Here is a 15820-nt window from a genome sequence, read left to right on the forward strand (position 1 = left end):
AATTCTCAAGACCAGTCCAGAGGGCGACTCCACAAGGGAGCATAAATTCCCTATAGTAACGCCAATGATTGACAATGTAATTTAGTGTGGAGTCGCCCTTTGTTACTGTTTCCCAGAGTGGCCCTCCTCACTTGCATGTGTCTGTCTATATGTGCTCTGCAATTGACTGGTGACCATTCCAGAATGTACCCTGCCCCTTGCCTAATGTCGTCTTGGATAGGTTCCAGCTTACTTGTGACTATTGAGGATAAACGTAATAGAAAATATTTATAGATTCATTTTCCGTACCGCTTATCCTCACTAGGGTCGCGGGCATGCAGGAGCCTATCCAAGCTATTTTTGGATGAGACGCGGGATACAACCTGAATTGGTCGCCAGCCAATTGCAGAGTACATGAACAAACAACCATTCACACTCACATCACACCTCTGGGCACTTTAGAGACTTCAATTAAATTACCATGCATGTTATTGGGATGTGGGAGGAAACCGGAGTACCCGGAGAAAAGTGAACTACGCCACCACCAGCTAACAGTCTGTGCTTCCGACAAAACTCAACTCAACTACACTTATTACATAAATTAGACCCACTGATACATAGCAATGGGGTGGACACATTTTCAGAAATAAGCTGATTTCAATGGTTGTTTAATTTCACACCTGATAAGACCCTACTATTTGTATACAAGCCATTAAAAAGTAAAAATCAAATTCATTCCTTTTTGCATTCAAATGGTCTTGTATTTTCAAAGCCTCTGTCAGATTTGACAGTTTACTCACAGACATTCCCAAAAAGTGTTATGCTTCTCTTTTCTAAATGTGGCAATAAAATTACACTAATTGTACAAAACTGTGACATTTAGCTTGCCTGGCCAGGAGCTTAGCACCCCTAAACTCTGATCCGAGCATCGCCATGGCCTCTTGAAAACAACAGATCTAATGGAGACCCAATACTTTTGCACAGTGTTGGATTTGAGTCTCATTTCAAATGGTGTGATGTTTCCCTCGTGTGGCCGCTGTGTGCAAGTACAACAACGTGACTCTCCACCCACCCCCCCACCCATCAAAGGTCATCAATACCGAGATGTCCTCTGCGTCGACCGCCATACCGATGAGGAAGTTCCCGAGAGGAAATGTGACTCTGCAGCTAAACCTGTACCAGAGGAGGAGCCTTGCAATGTCCACGCCTGTCCACCATTGTGAGGAATATAATTCTAAAATAATAATACAATATAAAAATATATATTTTTTAATATATGTTATATAAAAACAATCAAATATAAAAAATATAAATAATGGTAATACATGGTTTCTAATTTGGAAAATATAAAATCTATCATAATAATAATAAATACCATTATTATTAGTAGTAGTAGTAGTAGTAGTATCATTATTATTAGTAGTAGTATTAGTAGTGTTCAACAACAAATATCAGGGCACATACAAACAAACAACCATTCGCACTCACAGTCATGCCTACGGGCAATTTAGAGTCTCCAAATCATGCATGTTTTTGGGATGTGGGAGGAAACCGGAGTGCCCGGAGAAAACCCACGCAGGCACGGGGAGAACATGCAAACTCCACACAGGTGGGGCCGGGGATTGAACCCCGCACCTCAGAACTGTGAGGCTGACGCTCTAACCAGTCGGCCACCGTGCCGCCCTTTTTCAATTCCTTAAACAAAATAAACAATAACATAAATACATACACAAATGACTACAGACAGACAGACATTATATTACATACTGTACGTATGTGCGTACATACATGCATACATACATACATAATTGATAAATTAGATATTGATGGTGCAAAAATAATATTAAAATGTTTAAATATTCAAAATAAATATTATATTTTGTACAGGTACTGTAGATGGAATAAAACATTTTGGGGTCCGCGGCCTGATATATTGTTTTGATTTTCAAGTTGTGTTGTGTTTTAGTGACGAAGCCCCATGTCCGCGCTCTCTGTCTTGTCGTGTTAGCTGGGAGGCGAGCGCTTGGTCGGAGTGCAGCGTGTCGTGCGGGCCCGGCGTGCAACAGCGTCAGCTCCAATGCAGGCAGAGTTTTGGCAATCGCTCCACCATGGTCCACCCCCAGCGCTGTGCCAACCTCACCCCGCCAGAGTCCACACAGGCCTGCCAGCTGCCGCTGTGCTCCCACTGGGAGGTCGGCTCCGACTGGAGCACGGTAAAATAATGTTTGTGTCCTCAATTACTTTTGGTTCTAGTTTTTCACTCTTAAAAGGAACTGTCACTGTTTTCCCTTGGATTCAATTACTTCAGCACTTTATCAGGCTAATGGCCATATTTGGGAACTTTCTGTAAGTGGGTGTTTAAATGTTTAAATTGGACCTTGCATGCCTCACTAAGATCAGAACTCCTTTGATCCCACACCGGCGTATGTAATTGTTATAATATCATAATAAGGAAGTCAAGAAACAAAAGGAGCTAATAGATTTAAAATATATATATACTTTACAGTGTACACACTAGACATATTGCATCTTGTTAGGCATTTTTTTTTTCAAACTGTACAGTATATTGGTTAGGATTATTTTTTATTTCATTTCTGAGTGAATGGTATAAATCACATACCTACAGTACTATCTTTTGTGACGGATATTGTGTCTAAAAAGTGATAAAAGAAATCATAAAAATGTGTCATTTTGGGTTCCCTACCAAAATAAACATTACAGTTTATTTAATTATGGTTCTGCTTAAATACTGGACACTGATTACGCCAAATAAAGCACAAGGACGCAGAGTTTATTCATTGCATGTGCATACAGTGCTCAGTGGACTGCGGCGTGGGAAAGAGGACGAGGAGCGTGCGTTGCGTGAGCGATCAGGGCAGCGTGGTGAGCGACATGGAGTGCAGCTCCAGGGTACGCCCACTCGGCAGCGAGGAATGCAACATGGGTCCTTGCGTGACCAACTGGTACTCCTCCGCTTGGTCCGGCACTGTGAGTGTACCGCCCATATATGACGCCAAGAAATGCTTTTCACAGTTTTCCTAAACATGCTCTCTGCTCTACTTTGTCCAGTGCTCAGCGCAATGTGGCCCTGGCGTGCAGAAGAGGGAGGTGGTGTGTCTGACGCGTGGTGGCGTCCGAGAGGGCGAGGGAGCTGGGGACTGTATCGGGGAAAAACCGGCTGAGCTGAAGGCTTGCAACGGGGGTCCCTGTGTGTCGATCACCATGTGGTACAGTGGCCCATGGACACAGGTAAGAATGCAGAATATACTGTGTGACCTAAATTAATTAACCTTATTTAAAGTAGACAAATTATGCATTTCTTTTCACAATTTAAAAGAGTTCCCAGTCGCTTAAAGACCCTGTAAAGTGAATTCACTTGTGGTTTGTTATTGTTTATTGGACGTTTATTTGAGAAAATATGGATGAAATTTGCAGGGTAAAATTTAACATTAAATGAGAATATTTGTGGTACCATCTTTGATTGTGAATGTTCACCCATAAATTGTTGGGACACCTCGACATGCGTTTCTCATGCGTTCTTCAAGCATTGGGAGATCCGGAGGCCTTGTTCCATAGGCTTTCGACTTGATGTAACCCCACAAGAAAGAAATCTCATGGTGTAAGATCAGGTGAATGTGGAGCCCATTCCATGGGACCATGCTGACCAATCCTCCGATCTGGGAACAGCTCATCCAAGAACGTACGAGCCTCGCACGAATAATGCCCTGTGGTGCCATCTTGTTGGAAGATTACTTGCTTAATGTTGACTACAGCTGACAGTTCAGGGACACAGAATACGAGGTAGGCCTCAGGATCTCCCAACGCTTGAAGAACACATCAGAAAAGCATGTTTTCAGTGGTTACCCAAAATGTTGTCTGATGTTGGTCAGGCATGCGTAAAACGTGGGCTTGAACGCTACAAAAAAAGTGGTGCACACGTTGAGGTGTACCACTGACTGAATGAACATTCTAAATCAAATATGGTACCACAAATATTATCAGTTAATGTACAGTAGGTTTTACCCTGTGAATTTCATCCACTTTGTTTCGATGAAATTTTCATTAAACAATACAAATGTATCTTCTCCTCAGATCGTCCGCTGGCATGGCCACTTTAGAGTGCCTTGTTGTCGGCCGTGAATGCATGACCGATCCAATCCATTAGCATTTCATTCATGTATTCAGGACCTAAACCGTTTAGTGATATATAGACTAGTAGTAGAACTTCTGGTCAGAATCCGAGCTGCAGCATTCTGAATGAGCTGCAGCGGTTTAATGCTCTTTTTAGGTAGTCCAGTCAGCAGACCATTAAAATAGTCAAATCTACTTGAGATAAAAGCATGGATGTGCTTCTCCTGGTCTGCTTGACACATGCAAGCCTTCACGCTGCATATGTTCTTCAGATGGTAGAAGGCAGTTTTAGTAATTGATTTGATATGACTGTTGAAAGTCAGGTCGCTATCTATCAGAACACCAAGGTTTCGGACTAGGTCTTTTTCTTGGTTTTTAAAGCGAGTGACTCCAGGTATTTACTAACAGCAATTGTCTTTTCTTTATTGTCAAAAATAATTATCTCAGTTTTGTTGTGGTTTAATTGAAGAAAATTTTGGCTCATCCAGTTATTTATCTCTTTTAGACAGTGACACAACACCTCAATTAAACTGTAGTCATCTGGAGACACTGCTAGATATAACTCTGTGTTGTCTGCATAGCTATGATAGTCAAAATTAAAGTTCTGAAGAATTTGACCAAAGGGTAGCACATACAGGCTGAACAGGAGGGGTCCAAGAACTGACCCTTGAGGGACCCCATAGGTCATTGCCATTCGATGAGATTGAACACTTCCAATGGTTACAAAATAACTCCTTTCCTCCAGGTAGGACCTGAACCATTTCAGGACTGTTCCATTTAGTCCTACCCACGTTTCCAACCTGTTCGGCAGTATATTAGGATCTACCGTATCAAAAGCCGCACTGAGGTCCAACAAGACCAGAATTGACACCTTTCCCGAGTCAGTATTCAACCTTATATCATTTAGCACTTTGATAAGAGCAGATTCTGTACTGTGATGAGTTCGGAAACCTGATTGAAATTTATCAAAAAGTCCATTTAAGTTCAAGAAATTGCTGAGTTGATTAAAAATAACTTTCTCAACAATCTTGGCTATGAAAGGGAGATTTGAGATGGGTCTATAGCGTCCAGCATTGCAAATCAGCTAGCACAGACTTCGCAATAGCTTTGAAAAAGTCAGATGGTATTGAGTCGAGACAGCTCGTTGATGGTTTCAGCTGCTGAACCGTTTTCTCTACAGTTTTTTGGTCAACTGTATCAAATTCTGACATGGTAATGGAGTTTTTCCTTGGTGGCTTCAGATGTAGTATAATTTTATCATTTTGCTGATTTGTGCTAATATTTAACCTGATGGATTGTGTTTTTTCACTAAAATAACAAGCAAATTCATTGCTTTTATCTGCTGTTAGGAGTTCTGGAGCTATCTGATTCCTGGGGTGGGGGTGGGGAGGGTTGTGAGCTTGTCAACCGCAGCAAACAGAGTGCGAGTATTGTTGAAGTTATTACTGATGATTTCAGAAAAGTGTTGCTGTCTAGCCCTGACTAACACTTGGTTAAAATTACAAAGACTTTGTCTGTAGAGGTCGTAGTCAATTTGGAGTTCAGTTTTTCTCCACTTACGTTCTGCTTTCCTACACTTTGATTTAGAGGTCTTTACCATCATTGTACTCCTCCACGGTGTTCTAGGTCCCCTCAAGATTGTCTTAGTTTTAATAGGAGGGACAGCATTCATGACATTTGAGATTTTACAGGTGAAATTATCCAAAAGAGTCACTGAGGGTGTAGTGTTGCACTCGTCTGACTTTGGTGCGGGCATTGTGGGTTCAGTTTTCACTCAGTGACGGTGTGAATGTGAGTGCGAATGGTTTTCCGTGTCTATATGTGGCCAGCGACTGACTGGGGACTAGTTCAGGGTGTAGTCCGCCTTTGGCCCGAAGTCAGCTGGGATAGGCTCCAGCGCCCAGCGACCCTAACCAATATAAGCGGTGTTGAAAATGAATGAAAAAGTTCATCAACTGTCTCAGTATTCACAGTTTGTGGCACAGCAATGGTCTCCATAAACTTAGTGGTGGTACTCTCATTTATGTAAATTTTCTTAATAGACATAGAGGTTGTCTGAACTCTTGGAAGAATCTGTAATTCAAAGAATACACAAAAATGGTCAGAAATAGCCTATCCTTAATGTCAATTGATAGAATTTCAACATCTTTAGAGATGACCAGGTCTTAGATGTGACCTTGAGTGTGGGTTGGACTCTTAATATGTTGAGAGAGGTCAAATGTGTCTAGTACAGAGAGTTCTTTATATTTTTTTTCCCATGATATTGTCAACATGAATGGTAAAGTCTCCCGTTATGCCAAAATAGTTGTAGTCAGTACAAATAACTGACAAAGTGGAAAAGTGGTCTATGGTCCGACGAGTTCACATTTCAAATTGTTTTGGGAAATTGTGGACGTCGTGTCCTCTGGGCCAAAGAGGAAAAGAACCATCCGGATGTTATGGGTGCAAAGTTCAAAAGCCAGCATCTGTGATGGTATGGGCCTGTGTTAGTACCAATGGCATGGGTAACTTACACATCTGTGAAGGCACCATTAATGCTGAAAGGAACATACAGGTTTTGGAGAAACATATGCTGCCATCCAAGCAATGTCTTTTTCATGGACGCCCCTGCTTATTTCAGCAAGACAATGCCAAACCACGTTCTGCACGTGTTACAACAGCGTGGCTTCGTAGTAAAAGAGTGCGGGTACTAGAGTGGCCTGCCTGCAGTCCAGACCTGTCTCCCATTGAAAATGTGTGGCGCAATATGAAGCGTAAAATACGACAACGGAGACCCCGGACTGTTGAGCAGCTGAAGCTGTACATCAAGCAAGAATGGGAAAGAATTCCACCTACAAGTTTCAACAATTAATGTCCTCAGTTCCCAAATGTTTATTGAATGTTGTTAAAAGAAAAGGTGATGTAAGACACTGGTAAACATGACCCTCTCCCAGCTTTTTTGGAACGTGTTGCAGCCATGTCTGCGTTCCCAAAAAATGCAGAAACTGTCAATGAAACTCACGGTTAGTGCCGTACACATTTCTTTGAGCCACTTATTTAATTGACTGAGGCTAGAGAAACGTTCATCTCCAGATCGTACAAGTGGGAGAGGTCCACTAATAAAAACCACAGCGTCCAAACATCTTGCTTCAGTACCTCTGATTGCTGCTTGAGAACATTCAGGGCCCTTGTGTTTATAATGACATATTTCACAGTTGAGTGCTGATTAGTAATCGCCAGGATTATTTTTAGAGATATCAGACACCATGTCATTGGTAAAACACAGTACTTTGGTGTTCTTCTCACTGCAAAAACGTTTCACATCCTTGACAACTCCCTCACCAACTATTAACGTTTGGGGTGCCATTTCTTTCTTGTATGACTTAGTTTCATACCTTTCAGGGGTGGCGGGGGATGAGCATTCTTGGTCAGGGTCTTGTAAAAGTGGCTCAAATCTATTTCTAAGTTTGATGTCAATGTTTTGCATTGACTCGCGTCCATTTTTCTTGCCTTTCGCTGTAGCGACCGTCCATGGCCGCTCACTCGGGGTTGAAGCAGCCCGCAACGCAGGCTAACCGGATTCCTCGGTAATCTGGTGGTGTTGTGTCCTCCCTTTTAGATGTTGTCCCATATCTTTGGGCTTTGCTCCCAGTAAATTTCAGGGAGAACTGCTGGATGGTCCATTACCGTTTCCACAGTCCACATCCGTCCTCTTTGTTGAGATAAGTGGCTGTCTGTTAGCACACTTCTGCTCACCATTTTGAGACACCGGTAGAGTGATTTCATTCCCCGACTGTCCATTTACATCCACATACACTTCAAGACGGTGGATTTTCGTTTCCAGGTTTGACATCCTCTGTAGCAGTCCGTGATAGTCCTCATTGGAAAAGGGAGGCATCTTGATTGCTGGTCTTGTTGCTAATAGCAGGCTTGTGCTAATTAGCAGGCCACGCTCACGTAATGGTGAGAAGGTATCAGAAAATATTGGACCACAGCAACAACTTTTTGTATCTACAAAAAAAGGTACAGTCCCACAGGTATAAAAAATATCCAGGAGTCGCTGCTTCAATTTTTTTTTTTAGAAGAAAAACAAGCTTATCAGCAAGAAAAAATGTAAACAGAAGCGAAGCAAGCAGAGCGAGCAAAAAAAGCGTCTGCACTGTACGAGACCGAGAGAGAAGAGCAAGGATAGTTGCTATTCTAAAAAAAATACTGCCACTTACCAGTGAGATGCAGCTGACATTTTGTTACTATTCTTTTTCAAACCATACCTCACCTGCATCGTTTTAACTCAAGAAATTATTATTATTATTTTTTATTAATTTTTTTTTAAACTAGTGGTTCAAAGGTCACTTTTGTGTGGGTGAGACCAAACTGTAGCATTCGTGGAGACGAGCTATGGAATGACGATGAATGGATTTACCCCCAAATATTTTGAGCAAATGTGTATTGTTATTTCAAAAGTGTGTATCCAACTGGTAGACCTTCACATTAATCAGTACCAAGAAATAGCTCTCCAGAGACCAAGTATTTGACTACAAGCAATTAAAATGTCCCTTTAAATTCATTCTGCATTGATAACATATACAGTTTTCAGAACCCCTTAAATGTTTCACTCTTTTTTTCTTTTTATATTGCAGCCATTTGCTAAAATAATTTAAGTTCATTTTTTTTCCACATGAATGTACACACATCACCCCAAATTGACAGGAAAAACCAAATTTAAATTTTTGCAGATTTATTAAAAAAGAAAAACTGAAATATCACACAGCCATAAGAATTCAGACCCTTTGCTCAGTATTTAGTAGAAGCACTCTTTTGAGCTAATGCAGCCATGAGTCTTTTTGGGAATGATGCAAGTTTTCACACCTGGATTTGGGGATCATCTGCCTTTCATCCTTGCAGATCCTCTCCAGTTCTGTCAGGTTGGATGGTGAACGTTGGTGGACAGCCATTTTCAGGTCTTTCCAAAGATGCTCAATTGGGTTTACGTCAGAGCTCTGACTGGGCCATTCAAAAACAGTCACGGAGTTGTTCTGAAACCACTCCTTCGGTATTTTAGCTGTGTGGTCATTGTCTTTTTTGAAGGTGAACCTTCGGCCCAGTCTGAGGTTCTGACCACTCTGGAGAAGGTTTTCGTCCAGGATATAGCTGTACTTGGCCACATTCATCTTTTATTCGATTGCAACCCTGTCTCCCTGCAGCTGAAAAACACCCCCACAGCATGATGCTGCCACCACCATGCTTCATTGTTGGGACTGTATTGGACAGGTGAAGAGCAGTGCCTGGTTTTCTCCATACATGCCACATAGAATTAAGGCCAACGATTTATATCATGGTCTCATCAGACCAGAGAATCTTATTTCTTACCATGTTGGAGTCCTTCAGTTGTTTTTTTTTTTTTTTACCGAACTCCATGCAGGATTTCATGTGTCTTGCACTGAGGAGAGGCTTCCGTCGGGCCACTCTGCCATAAAGCCCCGACTGGTGGAGGGCTGCAGTGATGGTTGACTTTCTAAAATGTTCTCCCATCTCCCGACTGCATCTCTGGAGCTCAGCCACAGTGATCTTTGGTTTCTTATTTACCTCTCTCACCAAGGCTCTTCTCCCCCAATTGCTGAGTTTGGCAGTATAATCAAACACAGCTGGACTCCAATGAAGGTGGAGAACTATTTTAAGGATGATCAGAAGAAATGGACAGCACCTGAGTTAAATATATGAGTGTCACAGCAAAGGGTCTGAATACTTATGGCTGTGTGATATTTCAGTTTTTCTTTTTTAATAAATCAGGAAAAATTTCAACAATTAAGTTTTTTTTCGGTCAATATGGGGTGCTGTGTGTACATTAATGAGGAAAAAACTGAATTTAAATAATTTTAACAAATGGCTGCAGTATAACAAAGAGTGAACATTTTAAGGGGGTCTGAAAACTTTCCGTACCCACTGTATCTTGTGTTACGACCAAGTGCTGTTCCTTTTGCAGTGCAATGTTCTGTGCGGGAACGGAACCCAGCGACGGGACTTCATTTGTGTCCAGAAGATGGGCAATGACTTTACAGTGGTGCCCTCCTCTGAATGTGCTCAAATGGATAAACCGGCCGCCGTGCAGCAGTGTGACATGGGAGACTGCCATCCGCAGTGGTTCACAACAGAGTGGAGCGCGGTGAGAAACAAAGGCTATGATGACATTTAATGTACAACATTAGCATTATTAACAATTATGTTTTTGGTTTCAGTGCTCACGCTCTTGCGGAAAGGGTCTACAGATGAGGGAGGTACGGTGTCTAACAGCGGACAAAAAGCACAGCCAAAACTGTGACGTCAACATCAAACCCGAACAGGAACAAGTCTGCAACACCATACCCTGCAGTCCACAAGTCACAGGTTGTTTTGCAGTCACACTACACACATTTACAGATTTGATTTGATTTCATGTAGAGTGGACTATTCGCAGGGGTTGGGGACAAGGCTGGACCGCAAATAGCAAAAATCAGCGACAATTTTTCTTTATTTATTTTTAAACCCCCCAAAATAAGCGGGAATAAACGGCCCGTAAGCATTTTTGTGATTGGTTTCCTGCAACAAACAAAAAACAAAACAATAAGAAAGATGAAAAAAAAATAAAAATTGAAACATTTTTGAAATAATTTGAAAAAAAGATCTGCGAATAGGTGAATCCGCTGGTACCAAACCGCGAGTATGCTGTATTTATGTGTTATTTTATGTAAACATCTATCCATACTCTGCAAATGTAAACATTTATTGGTCCGTTCAGATTAACAGTAAACATGTCCATTTACGTACACATATACCTATATCTTTCCTTTCAGCATACGCACATAAAGAGAACATGTCTGTCCATTCCAACACAAACAGTGTATCTCCTTTCACTTACACCTTAACATCAATCTGACCATTCACATACAAACGTAATGAATAATTTCTGTCTTTTCACATAAACACATAATGTAAACATCAGTCTGTAATATCACGTGTTCACAATGTGAGCATCCATCTTCCATTTCGCATAGACACAGAATGTAAACACCTATCTGTTTACATACGCACAGAATTTAAGCATGTCTATCATTCACATATACACTTACTTTAAACATCAATTTGTCCATTCACACATATGCATATTATGAATACTTCGTTATCCTTTCACATACACACAGCATGTAACGCTCTGCATGTCGATTCACATATACACATACTGTAATGTAAAAATCTGTTGTTCATTCACGCTTGCATACATAACGTAAACATCTGTGTAACATCTGTAAACATCACCTGTCACATACATACTATACATACATGCATACATACATACATACGTACCGTAATTTCATGTGTATAATGCGCATTTATTTACCCCCCCAAAATTGTCAATAGTGCACATTATACATAAGTATAGGAGAAAATGAAAAAGACTTTCACATTTTATAAATATATGATAAAGCTGTACACTTTTATTCCACTATGCCACCGCCCCCTAGAGGTTATGAAAAAGTTGTACACTTTCATTCTAGTATGCCACCTAGAGGTTATGAAAAAGGTGTAGCCTACACTTTCATTCCAATATGACAGGGGTACATATGACTGCATATATTTACAATTGTGCTCATAAGTTTACATACCCAGGCAGAATTTGTGCAATATTGTTGTTGTTTTTTTAAATACGACTGATGACTGAACAACAACCATCATTAATTTCTTTATGGTTATGTTTTGTTTAACGATAATGCTTTTCTGAAATGCTTGACAGTTTAATTTGGATCCCATTAAAATAAAATTTAATGTGTTTCGCCTGGTCCTTCATGTTTTCTAAAAAGATTGTACACATCTTACAAATTCTGCCTGGGTAATCAAACATATGAGCACAACTGTGTGTTTTCTCATTTGCTAAATAAAAGTAGGGCGATGAATTTCAAAATAAGAGCAAGTAAATAAAAAAAGTATGATGTGTGCTAAACAAAGTGCTTAACTTCAGAATAATTATTGGAAAAAAAGAGCAAAATACAGATAATACTTAATGTTTTGATCATATGGGTAGAAGCAAAATCATGCATTGTAAAAATGCATTATACATAGGTATAAGGGTTTTCCAGAACTTTGGGAGTGCGCAATATACACGAGAAATTACGGTACATACATTCATACTTACAATACAATACATAAACAAACATGTATATTACACGTTCTTTCATACTGTATACACACATCATGTAGATATCTGTAAATGCAACGTACACATGTAATTGTAACATTTAAGACGGGAAAAAATACCTCACTGGTGACTAGGGCTATGTACAGTAAATTATTATACAAGTTGTTCCTAAAGTCACTATTCTATTTCGTTTCAAGTATCGACAGACATGGCTTTACAGTTTTTGTAAGCACATCATTGAGAAGGTTTATGGCTGTCACACTGTCATAAATGTAAGTACAATTTAATATATTGATATAGTAAGTTTCTCAAAAATAATATTATTGACAAACCACGCACCAGAAGGCCAGCTACAACCACTAATGTTGAAAACACTGAACGTCTAGAGCAGGCGTTTGCAGAAAACCAGGGAAAGTGTTTCCGGAGGGCTGCACTGGAGCTCAGCATCAACAAAATCTTAATTCAGCTGATGCTTGGGATAGTGATAAAGCATTATCTGTGCCAAATTTAAGTTTTTCAAAAGCTTCAAGCGAAAGATTATGATGCTCAACAACTTGAAGTCAATTTTGCAAAGCTGCTACAATGTCAATTGGTGAGTCATGGGCAAGAGAATGATATGCTTAAAAACTGCAAAGTCTGTCAAATACTGATGAACTCACTTCTGTCTGAATAATACCTGTAACGAAATTAAAAAAAGGAAGTGTATAGTGAATTTTTGGAAACCCTGTATACAGTATATGTTTTCCCTACCAACCTTTCTCCGTTTCTGTTTTTGTTTTTGACTCACAGATGAGAATTGCAGGGACAGACGGCACAACTGCGTGATGGTGGTGCAGGCCAGGCTCTGCGTCTACTCCTACTACAAGACGGCGTGCTGCGCCTCGTGCACGCACAGTGCGCTGCGTGCCAAGAGACACTGACAGGCCAATCGCAGGCAGCCCCGGTGTGCAAGAAGTTAAAGGTTGGGCCTCAGTAGCCCAATCACCCCCCTATTGAGTGACTGCTCTTTAGAAATGGGAAGCCCAGAGTAGGCCATCTACCTGTGGAGGCATTCTGTCTATAACAATTAGTCATATAGCCTTCTTTTTCAGGTAAAAACACTGTGAAAGCAGCCAGTTCTTTCAGCAGTCATTTATATTACCACATTTTGCCTCTCTTTACTCACTGTGTTAGCCCAAGCGTATAGGCCAAGTGATTTCCACTCTTGCAGGCTCATTTTTAAAAGGATGGTGCTCATAAAGTATTACGGTTTTTTTTCAAGCAGCATTTTTTTAAAGATTCCTTTTCATCTGAAAGAGACAGCAAGTCATGCATACCTCCAACTTTAAGTAGAAAACATCGATCATGTAGGACTTAGTAGACTTGGTCCACTGTATATACTGTATTTGTGTACAGAGCAGCTGCTCTACCATGCAACCACATTGGCCAACTAGTGAAGGATTTTTGATGTATTTGTTTGCCCAAAAAAATTCCTTTAAGTATCCTTTTATTGTTCATTGCAGTTTAAAAGAAAATATAAACCAAAGGAGGAAGTGAATGACCAAATATGTCTACAAAAATGGACGGTATGAAATACTGTATTAAACATGCAAAAAGTTAAATTGGTACCACAGTGAAGTGAAGCCATACACCGTAATTAAGTCAAGCCAATTTAACATGATCATTGTCATTAAATCACACGATATATCAAAATGATATTCACAGCGTCCAATTTCATCTATCAGTCCAGTTAGCAGAAGTCTCATTTTCATTATTCTAGTGATTATATATCCTAGTTCCACCTTGTCCTGACAGTAACTATTTAGCACAATGCTATGATCAACTGTATATACTGTATGTGTGTGAGTACCCTCATCAGTTTAAGCTCCTTTTTTCGTACCTCTCACATAGTACAAAATCAGCATACACACTCCCACTCCTGAAGTGAGGGATCTGTATATTATGTATGTTTTTAATGTGTATGAGATGTTTTGAATATAGTAGGCGCTTATATTTTTTAACTGAGTATAATTGTTGTAGACTGAATTTATTCACATCTAACTATACGTAACTTTAAGAAGAGAATCCGGATGTCTGTTTTTGCAATAATTCACGTGCTTCCAAGAAAGTCATCTTGTCCCCCTGTAGTGACATTTTAGATATATTAAAAGAGAAAGGATAGTAATTTATCTGTATCAAAAGAACATGTAACTTATTTTATGGGGATATTTTTCTCTTGTAACCACTTGATTTTATGAGAACAAACACATCTTTTCTTCCTCCACACACACACACCTTGTAGTACACAAAAAATGTGACAAACTAACTATCCCAGTGCTTAAAAAGTGAACTCAATAAAACTGAAACAACGGATGAATGAAGACGTGTGTTCATTGTCCAAGAAAAAAACCCGGGTGTTATTACCGATACCTCCAAAGGGAGGCGCCATTGAGTTATATTCAGTGTTTTTCAGGCGTATAAGAAAAAGGACAATAGCAGATACTTTTATATATATATATATATAAATATATTGAAAATTGATGGATAGAATTCTATCCATCCATTTTCTATAGTGCTTGTCCTCATAAGGGTCAAAGCGAAACTTGTATCCAGCTAACCGGGTGAAAGGCGGGAAACACCTTGGACTGGTAAACAGCCAATCGCAGGGCTCATATAGACAAACAACTCACATTCAAATATATGGACAATTTAGAGTCTTCCCTGAATTTAACATGCATGATTTTGAATGTGGGAGGAAGCCGTAGTAGAACGGAGAAAACCTGCAAACTTCACACAGGAAGGTCCGAGAGTTTGAACCCAGAAACTCGACTTTGAGGCAAATGTGCCATCCACTATTCACCGTGCTGGCTAGAACATTTCTTATTCTATTTAAAAGTAATCACTAAATTGTTGTCAAATCTTGGGGAGCACACTTTGAGAAACACTGATCGACATAATAGATGTCCACTTTAGGTGCCAAGCATCTCGCATGTTTTGTTTGATAACAATAGGATTCCTTTCTCACTTTATCACAGGCTTTCACAAACATAATGCCCAGTGCTAAAAAGGGCTGCAGCTCAATTTTTATTGAGTCGCCGATTGTCACAGTAAAATGATGCAAGCTATTTTATTGATCATCGAGCAGCCGACTCCATTTCACATCAAAGGGCTTGTTTGTGGTTGTGAATTCGTGTCTGCTGTTTTCCCTATCATGAGTATGTAATGATGTTATGACGATTCTTGGTGTATTTTGGCAAATTTTGTCCAGGAAACCTCATTTGGATCTCGAACTGAAAAAGTCTGGGGAAATATCCTCCTTTTAGATGACCTGCCCTGGAATATAATAGGTCAGTATTGTTTCAAAGTACTTCCTGTTCTCTCTGGCATCTTAAATGTTGGAAAAAAGGTGCTTTTTTAAATTGTAATTATTTCCTAACTAGTGATGAGCACGTCTTGCTCAAAGTAATGTGGCTCGGGGTTCTAACCCCGTGTCCTGACATCTTGTGTGGCGTTTGCATTCATGTTTTTTAAGTAAGTTTTGGTCATGGGCAGAACCTATTTTGGGTTTTGAGCTACCCTGCT

General features: G+C 40.1%; 1 protein-coding gene across 4 annotated transcripts in view; it reads left to right on the top strand.

The window, feature by feature from the left end:
• Positions 1-14615, top strand: part of adamtsl4 (ADAMTS-like 4) — a 67833-nt gene extending 53218 nt beyond the window's left edge. The window contains exons 11-17 of one of the 4 annotated variants that reach the window (XM_061776451.1): positions 964-1198; positions 1946-2192; positions 2794-2967; positions 3049-3228; positions 10073-10252; positions 10326-10473; positions 13049-14615. In XM_061776451.1, coding sequence (XP_061632435.1) covers positions 964-1198; positions 1946-2192; positions 2794-2967; positions 3049-3228; positions 10073-10252; positions 10326-10473; positions 13049-13179 — 1295 coding nt within the window. In that variant the 3' untranslated portion in view covers positions 13180-14615. The remainder of the gene's footprint in view (positions 1-963; positions 1199-1945; positions 2193-2793; positions 2968-3048; positions 3229-10072; positions 10253-10325; positions 10474-13048) is intronic. The other 3 variants (XM_061776452.1, XM_061776453.1, XM_061776454.1) reach the window with 3 other exon arrangements.
• The last annotated feature ends 1205 nt before the right edge of the window (positions 14616-15820 follow it).

The sequence above is a fragment of the Phyllopteryx taeniolatus genome, chromosome 6 (assembly GCF_024500385.1).
Source record: "Phyllopteryx taeniolatus isolate TA_2022b chromosome 6, UOR_Ptae_1.2, whole genome shotgun sequence".
NCBI lineage: Eukaryota > Metazoa > Chordata > Actinopteri > Syngnathiformes > Syngnathidae > Phyllopteryx > Phyllopteryx taeniolatus.